Raw genomic sequence first — 18,582 nt, forward strand, 5'->3', positions numbered from 1 at the left:
CAGCGGATGCGTTGTAAAACTGCATGCGCTGCCCACATTGTTCTTTTTTTCGCAGTTTGCGTGGGTACGTCGGGCCGACGCATGGCGATGGCCCCCTACCGACGCTTGTGTGAAAGTAGCCTTAGAGACCATGTTGGGAAATGGAGCTAAGATCAGAGGAAGAACTCCAGTTCTTAGGTTGAGATCAGGATGAGGAAGGAGAAGTTGTGAGTCTGGGACGGAGGTGAGAGATATCTTTTACCTCGGAGGACACTGCACTGACGAGCGTATTCAAGCAGTCAGAAGCACAATGCAGGTGGAAGAAGCTCCAAGAACACGGTCTATCGAGGTCGAGATATTTAGGGGTCTCAGATCCCAAAAAACAATGTGTGTTTCCAGTGAACTGTCATATCCGGGCTATGATCCTAGAGTAATGGGAAAACGTGGAGAAACGTCTGGTAATACCCCAGGATTTCAGGATACGGTTACCCTTTGAACCTGAAGATATTAAGCTGTGGGAAGAAGTCCCCAAGATTCATGTTTTTGTGGCCAAAAAGACTTCGATACCCTTTGAGGACTCCTCAGACTTGACACAGCCAATGGATAGGAAGGCGGATAACCTTCTTAAGAGGGCTTGGGAAGCATCAGCGGCAATAATGAAGGCCAATATAGCTGCCACCTCAATTGCTAGATCCATGTTTTTTTGTGGATTGGACAACTAGAGGGACATTAAATAGCACAACGCTTAGGGAAGACATCTCAGCGTCCCTTCCCTTTATTGAAGTTGGCCATGGGGTTTATGGTTGATGCTTCCACCGAGTCGGTCAGGTTCGCAACCAGAAACGGCTCTGCATCTAATGTGTTCCGTAGGTCCATTCAGATGAAGAATTGGTCAGGGGATAACTCCTCTCTAAAATAAGTTATGCTCTATTCCCTTCTCCGAGCTGAGAGCATTCAGGCTGGCCCTAGATGAAATTCTGGTGAAAGCGTCGGATAAAAAGATGGGGTTCCCTGAGGATAGAACTGAGGTTTAAATCATTTCAGAGACCCAGGCCATCCCAGAGGCAGGACTAAAGAACCAAAGGGAAATAAGTGGAGCTAACCCAAAGGGGGGGAGAGGTAGAGGCTTCCTTTTTGGATCAGTCTCAGAACCAAGGCGGCAAAGACGCCAGTCACATAGGGGGGATGCTCAAATAGTTCTCGGAGAATTGGCAACACATCACCCAGGACCAACGGATGCAGAACCATTGCGGAAAGGTACGTTATAGAGATTTTAGGGGCCACATCCGAAAGACTCATAGCTCCTCATTCCCTGGCCGCCAGTTCCCTTGTGTGCACAGACATAGCAGAACTGGTGGACACAGCTGTAATAATACCAGTTCCTTGGTCAGAGGAAGGCTAAGGCCACTGCTCAAGCCGATTCACTATCAGGAAACCCTCAGATGGCGCTCGCACTATAGTAAACCTAAAACCGTTGAATTTCTGGGTAAAATACAAGAGGTTCAGGATGGAATCTATAAGGTCAACAATTCCCCTGATAAAGGTGCAGTTATGTGCGCATTAGATCTGAAAAGGGCCTATTATCAGGTGCCAGTACAGCCCTCCTCTCAGAATTGCGGTAGGAATTCAAGATCGGAACTGCCAATTCCAGTGCCTTCCCTTTTGTCTGGCCCCAGCTCCCAGGGTCTTCACATAACTGATTGCAGAAATCGTAGCCTTTCTAAGACAGAGGGGTATCTACTATATAATTGTCTAAGGGTCACTTCCGTCTTTCTGTCTGTCCTTCTGTCTTTCTGTCATGGATATTCATTGGTCGCGGCCTCTGTCTGTCATGGAAATCCAAGTCGCTGATTGGCCACGGCAAAACAGCCACGACCAATCAGCGACGGGCACAGTCCGGAAGAAAATGGTCGCTCCTTCCTCCCCGCAGTCAGTGCCCAGCGCCCGCATACTCCCCTCCAGTCAGTGCTCACACAGGGTTAATGGCAGTGTTGACCGCAGTGTAACGCACTCGGTTAACGCTGCTATAAACCCTGTGTGACCATGCCTATGCAGCATGAATAGTAAAAAGATCTAATAATTTAAAAAAATAGTTATATACTCACCCTCCGTTGGCCCCCAGATCGAAGCGGTTACTGATGCTCCTCGTGACGCCCCGGTGACCGCTCCATGCATTGCGGTTTCGCGAGATGATGACGTGCGGTCTCGTGAGACCGCTACGTCATCTCGCGAGACCGCTACATCCTCATCTCGCGAGACCGCTACGTCGTCATCTCGCGAGACCGCAATGCCCCAACCCTAACCTTAACTTTAGCCCTAACCCCAACCCTAGCCCCAACCCTAACCCTAATGGGAAAATGGAAATAAATACCTTTTTGTTTTATTATTTTTCCCTAACTAAGGGGGTCATGAAGGGGGGTTTGATTTACTTTTATAGCAGGTTTTTTAACGGATTTTTGTGATTGGCAGCCGTCACAGACTAAAAGACGCTTTTTATTGCAAAAAATAGTTTTTGCGTCTCCACATTTTGAGAGCTATAATTTTTCAATATTTTGGTCCACAGAGTTATGTGAGGTTGTTTTTTGCGGGACGAGTTGACGTTTTTATTGGTAACACTTTCGGGCACGTGTCATTTTTTGATCGCTTTTTATTCCGATTTTTGTGAGGCAGAATAACCAAAAACCAGCTATTCATGAATTTCTTTTTGGGGGGGTGCGTTTATACCGTTCCACATTTGGTAAAATTGATAAAGCAGTTTTATTCTTCAGGTCAGTACGATTACAGCGATACCTCATATCCTTTTTTTATGTTTTGGTGCTTTTATACGATAAACTTTTTATAGGAAAAATAATTATTTTTGCATCGCTTTATTCTGAGGACTATAACGTTTTAAACATTAGAACAACCTTTACAGAATGCAGCCTTAGTGCTGCTGAAGGTGGCTCTTTTACTTAAAAATGCCCTGGAGGTGACATGTTCCCTTTAACTGAGACATGTAGTTCTTTGGATATTCTTGTGGGGTCTTTTGTGACCTCTTGGATGAGTCGTCGCTGCCCTCTTGGGGTAATTTTGGTTGGCCGGACACTCCTGGGAAGGTTCACCAATGTTCCATGTTTTCTCTATTTTTGGATAATGGCTCTCACTGTGATTTTCTGGAGCACCAAAGCTTGAAAAATGGCTTTATAACATTTCAGATCTAAATTACTTTTTCTCATGTGTTCCAGAATTTCTTTGGATCTCAGCATGATGTCTAGCCTTTGATGATCTTTTGGTCCACTTCTTTGTCAAGCGGGTCCTATTTAAGTGATTTCTTAATTTTGAACAGGTAGGGCAGTAATCAGGTTTGGGTGTTGCTTGGGAATTTGAACGCAGCTTCCCAAAGATGTGATAAACCACAGTTTATTTGTTTTACTCTTCTCCAAGACTGCACCCACTGGAGAGAGGGATCCGCCCCATAGGAACAGGAAACCTACAGAAAATAAAAGGGGGCGGTCCGCCTCTCCTCCTCAGTTGTTTTCCTGTTCCTAAGGGAACCGCAGGACTATCCTACAAGAAGACATACCTGGGCCAATGCATGCCACTAGGGTTGAGCGACTTTTACTTTTATAGGATCGGATCGGGTTTCACGAAACCCAACTTTTTCAAAAGTCGGGTCGAGTGAAATCGGCCGATCCTATAAAAAAGTCTGGGTCGGCCGAAACACGAAACCCAATGCAGTGCATTGGGTTTCCAATGGTTCCCAGGGTCTGAAGGAGAGGAAACTCTCCTTCAGGCCCTGGGATCCATGTTTAAGTATAAAATAAAGAATTAAAATAAAAAATATTGCTATACTCACCCTCTGACGCGCCCTGGTACTAACCGGCAGCCTTCCTTCCTTAGAATCAGCGCGTGAAGGGCCTTAGATGACGTCGCGGCTTGTGATTGGTCGTGCGACCGCCCATGTGACCGCTCGCGCGACCAATCACAAGCCACGACGTCACCGAAGGTCCTTCAAGCGCTGATTCTTAGGAAGGAAGGCTGCCGGAAAGAAGCAGGGCGCGTCAGAGGGTGAGTATATCGGAACTCGGTATCGGAATTCCGATACCAGATTCAGAAGATCGCCGACCTCATGGCCAACCCCACACAGGGGTCGGGTCGGGTTTCATGAAACCCGACTTTGCCAAAAGTCGGCGACTTCTGAAAATGGCCGACCCGTTTCGCTCAAGCCTACATGATACCTGTGCGGTGTCTGCGGGAATGGCAGAGGCTGCGGTCCAGAGGCAGTGTCCTCCTCATCTGGTGGATACAGTGGGGTCCGGGGAGGGCCACCCGGTCTCTCTCAGGAGGCGCGCAGTCGGTGTGTGGAATGAGTGCTCGTTACTCCAGCGGCATCCTGAGGTATGGAGCAGATCACAGGGCACAGCAGTCGCTGAAGGGGTGAGAGCGGCGTTCCGAGACGCAGCCCGGTGCGAGAAGCTGGGTCTCCGTGTGCGCCGACCAGTGCAGAGGCTCCTGCCCCAGAAGTGAGGATAGGACGTCCGGGGGAAAAACAGGCCAAGGTACCAGCGGTGGGGGAAGCGCTAACAGGCGCATGCGCAGTTCACCGCAGAGTCATCTTTAAAAGGTCACGGGAAGCATCTACGGGCATATTTAAACCAGCAGTAGCTAGTACATGCACCGCCAGATCAATGCTCATATGGATTGATCAACTAGACCAGTAGACTGAACAGAGGGTCTCGACAAACTGCGGGATGCTATTCCTTTAATTAGAGGGGCAGCAGCCTTTATGGCAGATGCGTCAGCTGACTCACTACGCCTAGCAGCAAGATCCACGGGTTTAGTAAGTAATGCCAGGCGGGCTTTGTGGATGTAGAGTTGCAAAGGGGACACGCAGTCGACATCAAAGATCTGCGCTATCCCATGTGAGGGTGAGTTTCTCTTTGGGAAAGTCCTAGATGACATACTCGTCAATGCAAAAGAAAGAAAAAAGGCTTTTCCTGACCCCTCAATTCCTTTCTATAGGAGAACATTTAAAAGGAGGCCATTTGGTAAAAGAAGACAAGCGGAAAGAACAACGAGATGTGCCACAAAGGAAGAAAAACAGATGGGTACTATGTTTAGAGGACCTGCCTTCCGCAAAGAAAATAAGTACTAAAGAACTGGCCCCCCCGGCAGGAGGTAGACTAAAATTATTCTTCCCACAGTGGGAAAAAATAACAGCTAGCTCGTGGATCTTGAATATTATCAGAGAAGGAATTAAAATAGAATTCCTTCAGATTCCCCACGACTCATTTTTCGTAACATCCCTCAATTTGTCAATACAACAAAAAGCCCTTGAAATAAAAAATCAAAGTCTATTAACCAAAAGAGTCTTAGTTAAAGTTCCAGAGGGGCAAGAAGGTAGAGGTTTTTACTCTCCTTTATTCCTAATTCCCAAGCCCGATGGTTCATTCAGAACAATCATAAATTTGAAAAGCTTAATACATTTATTCAGAATCATAAATTTAAAATGGAATCAGTCAGCTCCATCATTAAGCTCCTTTTCCCAAATTGCATGATGGGGGTATTGATCTAAAAGATGCATATTACCATCTCCCTATCCATGACAGATACCAAAGATACTTCAGGCTCGCAGTGACATTCGAAGGCCAGATCCGTCACTTCCAGTACATGGCCATGCCCTTTGGAATCTCCACAGCACCAAGAATCTTCACCAAAATCATGTTAAAGGTGATGGCTTATCTCCGTCAAAAAGACACCTTGATTGTCCCTTACCTTGATGACTTTTTAGTCGTTGGGAATTCAGCCGTCCAGTGTGCTAAACGTTTAACTTACACTGTCTCATCTTTACAGGATCTAGGCTGGATCATCAACTTCAAGAAGTCCAGACTGATCCCACTTTCCCTCCAGGCGTTTTTAGGATTCCATCTAGACTCCACAAGCCAAAAGTGTCTACTGTTGATATTGCTCATTAAAAACAAGGTTAGAGCCGCAATAGACAAACCACAAATGTCTGAGGGAAGCAATGTCCTTGCTAGGATCCCTTCCTGTACCCCGGCTGTCCAGTGGGCACCATACCATACCTGGATGCTGCAACATCAGAGTCTCCGAGAGGAAAGACGGCTTCTTGGTCACCTTGAGAAGAATATAACCTTATCCCAGGAAGTCCTAGCTTCTCTGGTATGGTGGCTAGATAGTAACCATTTGGCAGGTGATGCCCCATAGGTAATAACCCCATCCCATACTTTAACCACTGATGCTAGTCCCTGCGGATGGGGCGCATATATGGGAATTGGCTTCTGCCAAGGGATGTGGAGTAAAGAGGAATTCCAACATTCATCTAACTTAAGAGCTAAATGCAGTAAATCATGCATTACATCATTTTCTTCCACAGTTTTGAGGAAAGCATATCAGAATTTTGTCAGACAACGCTACATCAGTGGCATATCTAAACAAACAAGGGTGTACTATCAGATGCTCTGATATCTTCCGCAGGAAAAATCTTGAACCTGGCCGAGAAACATCTGTTCCAGCAAGCGGACTTCCTAAGTCGATATACATTATGACAAGGGGAATGGTGCCTAAATCATCGCATCTTCAAAGAAATAGCATCTCTATGGGGTCATCCTCAGATAGACCTTTTTGCCACGAGAAAAAACAAACAAGTACGAAAATTTCCCTCCCTATCCTTGGCAGACCATCTGGACATTCTAGACGCTCTTCAAGTTCCTTGGCGATTCAATCTAACATACTCCTTCCCTCCAATAATACTACTGCCACAAGTCATTCGGAAGATCAGAGAGGAGAAGGCAAGGATAATATTAATAGCACAATTCTGGCCTAAGAGACCATGGTTCTTGTGGCTACAAACCATGTCGATATCAGACCCCTGAGTCCTTCCCTCTATCCCCAACCTACTCTCTCAGGGTCCTTTCTTCCACATTCAAGTGGACAGCCTCCACTTGACGGCCTGGAATTTGAAAGGCAGATACTAAAATCTAGAGGGTTCTCATAAGGGTTATTTGATACACTCCTGCACAGCAGGAAACAGTCTACCACAAAGATTTACACTAAAATATGGAGGATATTCCTTCAATTCCATACAACTTCTGATTCTACAGAAGCCCCGATAGGACCCATCTTAGAATTTCTACAAAAGGGAAAAGAATTAGGCCTTTCTGTAAATACATTAAAAGTCCACGTCTCTGCGCTAGGAGCGCTCTATGGCCATAATGTTGCAAGCAATAAATGGGTGTCCCGATTCATCACAGCTTGTGAATGGATTATTCCCTTTCACATACCCAGGATTCCTCCCTGGGATTTAAACCTCATCCTAGATGCCCTAACAGAACCTCCTTTTGAGCCTATAGATACAGCATCTCCAAAACACCTATCTCTTAAACGGCCCTCTTATTAGCACTAACTTCTGCTAGGAGAGTCAGTGACATTCAAGCCTTGTCTATAGATCCACCCTTCCTTCTGACGTTTCGGGATAGGTTGATTTTAAAACCAGACACCTCATACCTCCCTAAGGTAGCGGGAAAATTTCATAGATCACAAGAAATACTTCTCCCCACCTTCTTTAGGGACCCCTCCACTCCTGAGGAACAGAAGTTTCACACCCTGGATGTCAGGAGAATAGTATTAAAATACATTGAAAGGACTAGGAGTTGGAGGACGTGTAGGGCTCTGTTCATATCCTTCCAGGGCCGAAAAAAGGGGTATGGAATCGCGAAGGGCACCTTATCCCGGTGGATGAGAGACGCTATCCGACTGGCTTACTCCGTGAAAAATAAAGATCCTCCGGAGGGCATTAAAGCACATTCCACCAGAGCTATGGGCCGAAAGGGGAGACGTTCCAATTGAGGACATATGTAAGGCGACAATGTGGTCGGCTCCTTCTACCTTCTATCATTTCTATAGGCTTGACCTCTCGTCGACTTCTGACCTAGACTTTGGCAGGACTGTCCTCAGCACGGTGGTCCCTCCCTAGGTGATGGTCTCTGGAAATCTCTCCAGTGGGTGCTGTTGTGGCGAAGAGTAAAAAGCCGGATTACTTACCGGTAATGCTCTTTTAACCCCTTTCTGCCAGCTGATGGGATAGTATGTCAGCTGGCAGACTCCCCCGCTTTGAGGTGGGCTCTGGCGGTGAGCCAACCTCAAAGCCGCGACGTGTCAGCTGTTTTCAACAGCTGACATGTGAGCGCAATGGGTGCGAGCGGAATAGCTATCTGCCCGCACCCATTAACTAGTTAAATGCCGCTGTGAAAGTCTGACAGCGGCATTTAACAAGCACCGCCGGCCGTCACATGATCGGGGGTCAGTGGTGCATTGCCATAACAACCTGAGGTCTCCTTGAGACTTCTATGGTTGTTGATGGCCGATTGCTTTGAGTGCCACCCTGTGGTCGGCGCTCAAATCAATGCTGCATTTCTGCTACATAGAGGTGATCTGTGCTTCACTTCTATGTAGCAGAGGCGATTGCATTGTGCATGCTTCTAGCCTCCTATGGAGGCTATTGAAGCATGCCAAAAAAAAGAAAAAATTGTTTAAAAAAAAAAAAAAAAAATTTGTTAAAAAATATAAAAGTTAAAATCACCCCCCCCTTTCGCTCCAATCAAAATAAAACAATAAAAAATAAATCAAACCTACACATTTGGTATCGCCACGTTCAGAATCGCCCGATCTATCAATAAAATAAATTAACCTGCTAAACAGCGCAGTGAGAAAAAAATCAAAACGCCAAAATTGTTTTTTTTGGTTGCCACAACATTGCATTAAAATGCAATAACGGGCGATCAAAAAAAGTATCTGCACAAAAGTGGTATCTTAAGTAGTCAGTGGTATCTTAAATGTTAAAAGTGTCAGCTCGGCACGCAAAAGATAAGCCCTCACCCAACCCCAGATCAAAAATGGAAACGCTATGGGTATCGAAAAAATTGCGCTTTTTTTTTTTCACCACTTAGATAACAAAATAACCTAGACATGTTTGGTGTCTATGAACTCGTATTGACCTTGGAGAATCATAATGGCAGGTCAGTTAGTAAACCTAGCAAAAAAGCAAAACAAAAAACTAGTGTGGGATTGCACTTTTTTTGCAATTTCATCGTACTTGGAATTTTTTTCTCATTTTCTTTTACACGACATGGTAAAACAAATGGTATTGTTCAAAAGAACAACTCGTCCTGCAAAAAAAAAAGCCCTCACATGGCCATATTGACAGAAAAATAAAAAAAGTTATGGCTCTGAGAAGGGGAGCGAAAAACGAAAATGAAAAAACAAAAAAAGCTCCAGTGGTTAAGGGGTTAATGAGTCCACAACAGCACCCAGTCACTTCCCTCCCTAAAGATTAATATAGCACGTACTAATTAGTTTACTTTTTTAATATAGAGTAAATAAGTTCAAATACAAAATAAGTATTTTGCTTAATACTGGCATTCCTCCTAGTACTCTGAAACCCAACTTAGGAGAGGCAGACCACCCCCTTTTATTTTCTGTAGGTTTCCTGTTCCTATGGGGCGGATCCCTCTATCCAGTGGGTGCTGTCGTGGACTCATTAAAAGAGTATTACCGGTAAGTAATCCGGCTTTTTAAAGAGGAGGGCAATCCCTTTTTAACACAGGGTCCTGTAGGCTTGGATTTCCCCTTCCCTTAATAATTAAGACCTTTTATTTAAAAAAAAAAAAACTGTATTTTGTGTTTACTTGTGCTATCTTTGTCTAATATTTAAATTTATTTGGTGATCTAAGACATTTAAGTGCGACAAACATGCAAAATAATAGGAAATCAAGAAGGGGGCAAACAATTTTTCACACAACTATATGTGTAGTCTGTCTTATTTATCTGGATGAGGCTTGTAGAAATCCATGCTGCTTACAGTGCTCTATTAACATGTATAGAACTCATTTTCTATCACAAAAAAATTCTGCAACTAATCTGCCGGAAAAACAATATGGAGGAACTGACGGCTTGTAGTCTTAGTAAATATGATAGCCATCCTTATTACAGATGCCTATTTCTGACATTAAGGCTACTTTCACACTAGCGTCGGAATCTCCCCGTCGCAATGCGTCGGGCAGAGATTCTGACGCTAGCGTTTAACTGACTGCACAACGGAGGCAGCGGATGCATTTCTCCGGCGCATCCGCTGCCCTATTGTGAGGTGCGGGGAGGTGGGGCCGGAGTTCCGGCCGCGCATGCGCGGTCGGAAAAAGCGGTCCGTCAGGAGCAAAAAACGTTAGATGTAGCGTTTTTTGCTCCCGCCGGTCCGCCAAAGCACGACGCATCCATCGCACGACGGATGCGACGTGTGGCAATCCGTCGCAATGCGTCGTCAATACAAGTTTATGGGGAAAAAACGCATCCTGCAAGCACTTTTGCAGGATGCGTTTTTTCTGCAAAACGACGCATTGTGACGGATTGCAGAAAACGCTAGTGTGAAAGTAGCCTAAGGCTGTGTGGACACGTTGCGTTTTTTTCGCGGTTTTTCCCGATAAAAACGCTATAAAACCGCAAAAAAACGCATTCAATAAGCATCCCATCATTTAGAATGAATTCTGCATGTTTTGTGCACATGATGCGTTTTTTTCCGCGAAAAAAACGCATCGCGGTAAAAACCGCAGCATGTTCATTAATTTTCCGTTTTTGTTTTTTTTTTCGGATTTCCCACTCCAAAATGCATTGGGAAGTGTCCGGAAAAAACATCGGCAAAAACGTGTCAAAACCGCTGCAAAAACGCATGCGGTTTTCTTGCGGATTTCTTGCAGAAAATGTCCGGAATTCTCAGGAATTTTCTGCAAGAAATCCACATGCATTTTTCTTGCGTCTTTACCGCGTTTTTGGTGCTTTTTTTTTGCGGATTTTTCCGGAGGTTCCCAGTGCAATAATATAGTGGGAAATCCGCAAAATTAATGAACATGCTGTGTTTTTTACCGCGATGCGTTTTTTTTCACGGTAAAAAATGCATCATGTGCACAAAAATTGCGGAATGCATTCTAAACGATGGTATGCATAATATATGCGTTTTTTTCGCGTTTTTATAGCGAAAAAACACGAAAAATCTGCAACGAGTGCGCACAGCCTTAAACCCCTTAGCATAAAAAAAAGTTCATTCTTCCAGCCAGACATGCTCATCTCTGAATTGCTGCCCAAGGTCAGTCCTAAGCTAAATACAATTTAACGTCGGTAGTGCTCACATTTAGTAGTAGAATATTCTCTCTACTGACATCTTGGGGTAGCAACCTGTGGGAGCTTGACGGTCCATTTCACAAGATACTGAGATGACAAATGTTCCTGTTCCAAGATTGAAGCTGTTTTGCAGAAAGTCCATATAACTGCTTCTACGTTAATTACATTCATAGTTCCTTGGGCCTGGGCCCCACACCTCGAAGCAACGTGCAGACCTATCCCGGCTGGGTGAGCTAAGAGGGAAGGCACTCCAGATTATGAACCAATTCGGAGCATCCACGCTCATCAACCTGTCAAGCTTTTCCTCTCCCACCACCATGTCTGCATCCACCACTGTGAAGCAGGAGCCAACCATGGCCAACAGTACTCCAGGTAACAAAGTATCTGGAACAGCGGCAGGAGGAGGACGTACAAGTCCAGATTCTAACCTGGTAAGTCTGAAATCCTCACATTCCAAAACTTTTGTTTTCCATTATATATTATCTATGATGCCAAATAATGTCATGATTTACTGAGAATCAGAACATGAAAGGCATAGTTCCTGAAACCTGTTGAAATCCTGAATTCTTTAATTTAGCGGCCGGAGGCAACTGCATTTCCCTAATGGGCTTATTTTATAATATTTTTATTTTATAAGTTTTGATTGGACAAAATTCCAAAATGTTCCTTTTTTGTTAAAGTACTTACTACCTCCGAAAGGGAAAGGGGGGGAAAGATGCTGCAACATTTCAAAGAAATAGTTTAATTCCTGCATGATTGATGACGTATAGCTATATCATCGGTTTTGTCCCTGCCTTTGATGCAGGCTTCGGCACTGAGCCTGCATTTTTCCCTGCAGATGACAGCTGATCTGATCAGGAGAACTCCTAGGAGATCATCATATATGCTATGTGTAGCACAGGTGATTGGATGATTGCAGCTTCAAGTCTGCAAAGGGGACTATTGAAACCAGTAAAAAAAACAAAAACACAAGTTGAAATAACCCCCCTTTTTCCCCATTCACAGTATAATTAAAAATACAAATATTTAATATCGCCGCATTCAGAAATGTCAGATCTATCAAAATATAAAGTAAACTAATCCGATCTGTAAATGGCATAGCAAGAAAAAAAAATTGAAACTCCAGAATTTCCTTTTTTTTCCTATTGCTTCCGCAACATTACCATAAAATGCAATAATAGGTGATCAAAACATCGTATCTACCCCAAAATATCAATGAAAACGTAACCTCCGCACCCAAAAAATAAGCCCACGTGCAGCACCAGATCCCGAAAAATGGAGACGCTACGGGTCTCGGAATATAGCAAAAATTTTTTGTTCTTACAAACTTTGGATTATTTTTTTTCGCCACTTAAATAAGAAAAAGAACCTGTAGGATTGGGGTCTGCATACTCATAATGGCAGGTCAGTTTTAGCATTTAGTAAGAAAGAAAAAATTGTGGAATTGCACATTTTGTCCCGTTTTCCAGTACACTCTATGGTAAAATCAATGGTGTCATTCAGAAGTGTAACTCTTCCTCTCAAAAAAACAAACCCTCATATGGCTTTGTTGACTGAAAAACAAAAAAGTTATGTCTCTGGAAAGAAAGGGAGCAAAAAGTGGAAAATCGCCAGGGGTGAAGGGGGATAATGGTGGATTCAAAGCTAACTGCCTCATGTATACTTTTGAGGCAAGGTAGCTCAGGTCAGGGGACCTGGTGGTCTTGTTGGGTATTCTGGTCCGAGCATGGTCTGTGTCTCACATACGTGTGAAACCGGACTGACTGCGGCTCTGCCGACTTGCACTGGAACTTGCAGCCTCATAGACACACATGACCGTTGGTTTTGGGCTAGAGACTTGCAGTCTTGGTATTGTTGTCCATTTTTGGACAATGAAACATGTCGTCTGATTGTGGCCGAAGTAAAAGGAAGAAGTGCTCACAGGACCCCTCCTTTTTTTCACTACCCTGCTGGACTTTAACAGGCCTTACCCTATACACAGAGAGAAACTGCAATGCGTACACCCCTCCCTTTACTTTGCTCTGAAATACTGTGATGCTTTGGAGGCTTCTCTGTATTTAAAGGAAATATATTACCAGGTTTTTGCTACCTCCTCTATGAGCGCATAATGTATGGAAAGGAACTTGATTCCAGCAATGCATCACTTACTACATGCAACAGTTATGATAAAATCAGACCTCACCCACACCACTATTTAGTGACTTTATATTTACATTGTACTGTATATTGACAGTAAGGTGATCAATGCTGGGAGTGATTTGTTGGACCAGGAGGCACATGAACTGTAGTCCTGTAGTGCTAATATCCTGCTGGCTAAGCACTGGTTGTATTGAAACAACACACAGCCTAGTAATTGACACTTTGCTTAAATCAAGGGAACCGGTCACCCTCAGGGGCTTATCTACAGCATTACAGAATGCTGTAGATAAGCTGCCGATGTTACCTGAAAGAGGAGAAAAAGAGGTTAGATTATACTTACCCGGGCGGGCGGTCCGATCCGGTGGGCGTCTCGTCTCCGGTCCGGAACAGCGCCTCCCATCTTCATTCCACGACGTCCTCTTCTGGTCTTCATGCTGCGGCTCCGGCGCAGACGTACTTTGTCTGCCCTGTTGAGGGCAGACAAAGTACTGCAGTGCGCAGGCACCAGAAAGGTCAGAGAGGCCCGGCGCCTGCGCACTGCAGTACTTTTGTTCTTCCCTCAACAGGGCAGACAAAGTACGCCTGCGCCGCGCCGTGAAGACCAGAAGAGGACGTCATGGAATGAAGATAGGAGGCGCCGGAGCGGATCTGAGACACCCATTTGACCGGACCGCAGCGGGACCGCCCCTGGGTGAGTATAATCAAACCTCTTTGTCTCCTCTTTCAGGTTACATCAGGGGCTTATCTACAGGCTCAGCATTACATAATGCTGTAGATAAGCCCCTGATGACGGTGAGCTTACCTCACCATCGATTTTGGGGGTGACAGGTTCCCTTTAAATCAGTGTCTCTGACCCCGTGTCATGCCGTACTCCGATAACTCATCAAAACCTTGTTGACAGATGCACCTAAATGCTGCCTGCGTGAGGAGTGTGAAACTGCTAACCGATTCTTTTTACCTGTTCCGGAGTAAAAAGTGAAATTTATAACATATTTGATGCATGTTTATAACGGACTGGCCAAACTTTGCAACTATGATGTATGTCCCAAAGTTGATTTGTAGCATACACTAGCTAGAACCTTTCATCTGCTTTATCTTGATATCATTGTAACATTTCTATGGGAGATGTCACAAGCCAACCAATCATTGTAGAATAGCAAATATCTGTTTGTTTTTTTCCTGTTAGGTTCTAACCAAAAAGAAGCTTCATGATTTGGTGAGAGAAGTGGATCCAAATGAACAGTTAGATGAGGATGTAGAAGAGGTGAGTCAATGAATTCATGCTGGGAAAAAAATCTCTTATAAGGCTATGTGCCCATGTTCTGGATTTTTAGCATTTTTGCGACAGTTTTCCGTTGCAAAAACGCTTACATTAAGTATCCCGTTATTTTAATGCATTCCACAATTTTTGTGCCCATTCTGCGCTTTTTTCTGCAAAAAAAACGCATCGCGGAAAAAAAACCAGCATGTTCATTAATTTTGAAGAAAATCTGCAGATTTGCCGCTATTTTATTGTATTGGGACGCTCCGGAAAAAACACAAGAAAAGTGTGCAAGAAAAAAAAAAAACGCTAAAAACGCAAGCGGATTTCCTGCGAAGGCAGTCAGGATTGCTTCAGGAAAATTCTGCATACTTTCAGCTACGTGAGCACATAGCCTTACACTTTGTGTTTTATGTAACAATTTCTTTTCCTACAGATGCTTCTTCAAATTGCAGATGACTTCATTGAGAGTGTGGTTTCTGCAGCCTGCCAGTTAGCCCGACACCGCAAATCCAACACACTAGAAGTCAAAGACGTACAGCTGCATTTAGGTACTGCTCCCTTAGTCTGACTCTCCTGCTTCATAGGAACTCGTAATGTAACAATGGGAAAAGCTGGAGAAGAATTCTGCTCTATGTGCATTTTTTTGTATTGGATGGAAGATGACATTAAGGCTAGGTTCACATTGTGTTAGTGCAATCCGTTTAGCGCATACGCTAACGGAATGCGCTAACGCAATGTACAAAAAGGGATTGCGTTGCCCGATCTGCGCTAGCGAGAACGGACCCAAAAACGCTACAAGCAGCGTTCGAGGTCCGTCAGAAAATAACGGGACATCGCTAACGAATGCCAAAAATGGCATACGTTAGCGATGCGTTAGATACATTGCGGTCAATGGGGTGCGCTAACGGATCCGTTACATTGCATTAGTGGCGCTATGTAACGGATTCCGTTAGCGGACTGCCACTAACGCAATGTGAACCCAGCCTAACCCCTTTACCCCCAAGGGTGGTTTGCACGTTAATGACCCGGCCAATTTTTACAATTCTGACCACTGTCCCTTTATGAGGTTATAACTCTGGAACGCTTCAACGGATCCCGGTGATTCTGACCCCGTTTTCTCGTGATATATTGTACTTTATAATAGTGGTAAAATTTCTTTGATATTACCTGCGTTTCTTTGTGAAAAAAACTGAAATTTGGTGAAAATTTCGCAATTTTCCAATTAAATCACAGAGATATGTCACACAAAATACTTAATAAGTAACATTTCCCACATGTCTACTTTACATCAGCACAATTTTGGAACCAAACTTTTTTTTTTTGTTAGGCAGTTCTAAGGGTTAAAAGTTGACCAGCAATTTCTCATTTTTACAACACCATTTTTTTTTTTAGGGACCACATCTCATTTGAAGTCATTTTAAGGGGTCTATATGATAGAAAATACCCAAGTGTGACACCATTTTAAAAACTGCACCCCTCATGGTGCTCAAAACCACATTCAAGAAGTTTATTAACCCTTCAGGTGTTTCACAGGAATTTTTGGAATGTTTAAATAAAAATGAACATTTAACTTTTTTTCACAAAAAATTAGCTCTAATTTTGTTTTATTTTACCAAGGGTAACAGGAGAAAATGGACCCCAAAAGTTATTGTACAATTTGTCCTGAGTACGCTGATATCCCATATGTTGGGGTAAACCACTGTTTGGGCACATGGCGCTTCTTCCCTTCTGAGCTCTGCCGTTTGACTTTTCAATGCAAAATTGACCGGAATTGAGATGGGACGCCATGTTGCGTTTAGAGAGCCACTGATGTGCCTAAACATTGAAACCCCCCACAAGTGACCCCATTTTGGAAAGTAGAACCCTAAGGAACTCATCTAGAGGTGTGGAGAGCTTTGAACCCCCAAGTGTTTCACTACAGTTTATAACGCAGAGCCGTGAAAATAATTTTTTTTTCCCTCAAAGATAATTTTTTAGCCCCCAGTTTTGTATTTTCCCAAGGGTAAAAGGGGGAAATTGGACCCCAAAAGTTGTTGTCCAATGTGTCCTGAGTATGCTGATACCCCATATGTTGGGGTGTTTGGAGAGCCCCTGATGTGCCTAAACAGTGGAAACCCCCCAATTATAACTGAAACCCTAATCCAAACACACCCCTAACCCTAATCCCAACAGTAACCCTAACCACACCTCTAACCCTGACACACCCCTAACCCTAATCCCAACCCTATTCCCAACCGTAAATGTAACCCTAGCCCTAACCCTAATGGGAAAATGGAAATAAATAATTTTTTTTTAATTTTTCCCTAACTAAGGGGGTGATGAAGGGGGGTTTGATTTACTTTTATAGCGGGTTTTTTTAGCAGATTTTTATGATTGGCAGCCGTCACACACTAAAAGACGCTTTTTATTGCAAAAAATATTTTTTGCATTACCGTATTTTGAGAGCTATACATTTTTCCATATTTTGGTCCACAGAGTCATGTGAGGTCTTGTTTTTTGCGAAACGAGTTGACGTTTTTATTGGTAACATTTTCGGGCACGTGACCTTTTTTGATCGCTTTTTATTCAGATTTTTGTGAGGCAGAATGACCAAAAAACAGCTATTCATTAATTTCTTTTTTTTTTTGGGGGGGGGGGGGGGGGGGGGTCTTATACCGTTCTGCATTTGGTAAAATGGATAAAGCAGTTTTATTCTTCGGGTCAGTACGATTACAGCGATACCTCATTTATATCATTTTTTTATGTTTGGCGCTTTTATACGATAAAAGCTATTTTATAGAAAAAATAATTATTTTTGCATCGCTTTATTCTAAGGACTATAACTTTTTTTTATTTTTTCGCTGATAATGCTGTATGGCGGCTCGTTTTTTGCGGAACAAGATGACGTTTTCTGCGGTACCATGGTTATTTATATCCGTCTTTTTTATTGCGTGTCATTCCACTTTTTGTTTGGCGGTAAGATAATAAAGCATTGTTTTTTGCCTCGTTTTTTTTTTTTTTTTTTTTTTACGGTGTTCACTGAAGGGGTTAACTAGTGGGACAGTTTTATAGGTCGGGTCGTTACAGACGCGGCGATACTAAATATGTGTACTTTTATTTTTTTATTATTATTATTTAGATAAAGAAATGTATTTATGGGAAATATATATACACACATATATATATATATACTCGAGTATAAGCCGACCCCCCTAATTTTGCCACAAAAAAACTGGGAAAGCCTATTGACTCGAGTATAAGCCTAGGGTAGGAAATGCAGCAGCTACCGGTGAATTTCAAAAATAAAAATAGATGCTCCATACCGTTCATTATTGCCCCATAGATGCTCCACATAAAGCTGTGCCATATATAATGCTCTGCACCATTCATTATTGCCCCATAGATGCTCCACATAAAGCTGTGCCATATATAATGCTCTGCACTGTACATTATTACCCCATAGATGCTCCATAGAAAGCTGTGCCATATATAATGCTCTGCACCGTTGATTATTACCCCATAGATGTTCCATATAAAGCTGTCCAATACATAATGCTGCTGCTGCAATAAAAAAAAAATCACATGCTCGCCTTTCTTGCTCAGGACGCCGGCGCTTTCAATATTTACCTGCTCCTCGTGCGGCTCTGTCTCCAGCACTGACGCTCAGCAGAGGGCGCGCACTGACTACGTCACCGCGCCCTCTGACCTAAGCGTCACTGCCAGAGGACGTTGGAGACGGAGCCGCACCGGAGCGAGGAGCAGGTAAATATTGTGCAGCGCTCCCCTCCCCGTAGACTTACCTGCTCCGGCGCGGTCCCTGCTTCTCCCGGTGCTGCATCTTCTTCCTGTATTGAGCTGTCACAGTTACCGCTCATTTTCAGTCCTGAATATGCGGCTCCACCTCGATGGGAGGTGGAGCCGCATAGTCATGACTGTAATGAGCGGTACCATGTGACCGCTCAATACAGGAAGAAGATGCAGCGCTGGAAGAAGCAGGGACCGCGCCATAGCAGGTAAGTATAACTAGACAGCCCCCGCCCCCCTCCCCTGCCGAC

The 18,582-nt window shown here is 43.9% G+C and overlaps 1 protein-coding gene across 3 annotated transcripts in view; it reads left to right on the forward strand.

The window, feature by feature from the left end:
• TAF12 (TATA-box binding protein associated factor 12) overlaps positions 1–18,582 on the forward strand; it is a 102,660-nt gene that overhangs the window by 12,134 nt on the left and 71,944 nt on the right. For all 3 annotated transcript variants that reach the window (XM_069756707.1, XM_069756708.1, XM_069756706.1), the window contains 3 exons: positions 11,319–11,576; positions 14,471–14,548; positions 14,982–15,096. In XM_069756707.1, the coding sequence (XP_069612808.1) occupies positions 11,403–11,576; positions 14,471–14,548; positions 14,982–15,096 (367 nt within the window). In that variant the 5' untranslated portion in view covers positions 11,319–11,402. The remainder of the gene's footprint in view (positions 1–11,318; positions 11,577–14,470; positions 14,549–14,981; positions 15,097–18,582) is intronic.

The sequence above is a fragment of the Ranitomeya imitator genome, chromosome 3, assembly GCF_032444005.1.
Source record: "Ranitomeya imitator isolate aRanImi1 chromosome 3, aRanImi1.pri, whole genome shotgun sequence".
Taxonomy (NCBI): domain Eukaryota; kingdom Metazoa; phylum Chordata; class Amphibia; order Anura; family Dendrobatidae; genus Ranitomeya; species Ranitomeya imitator.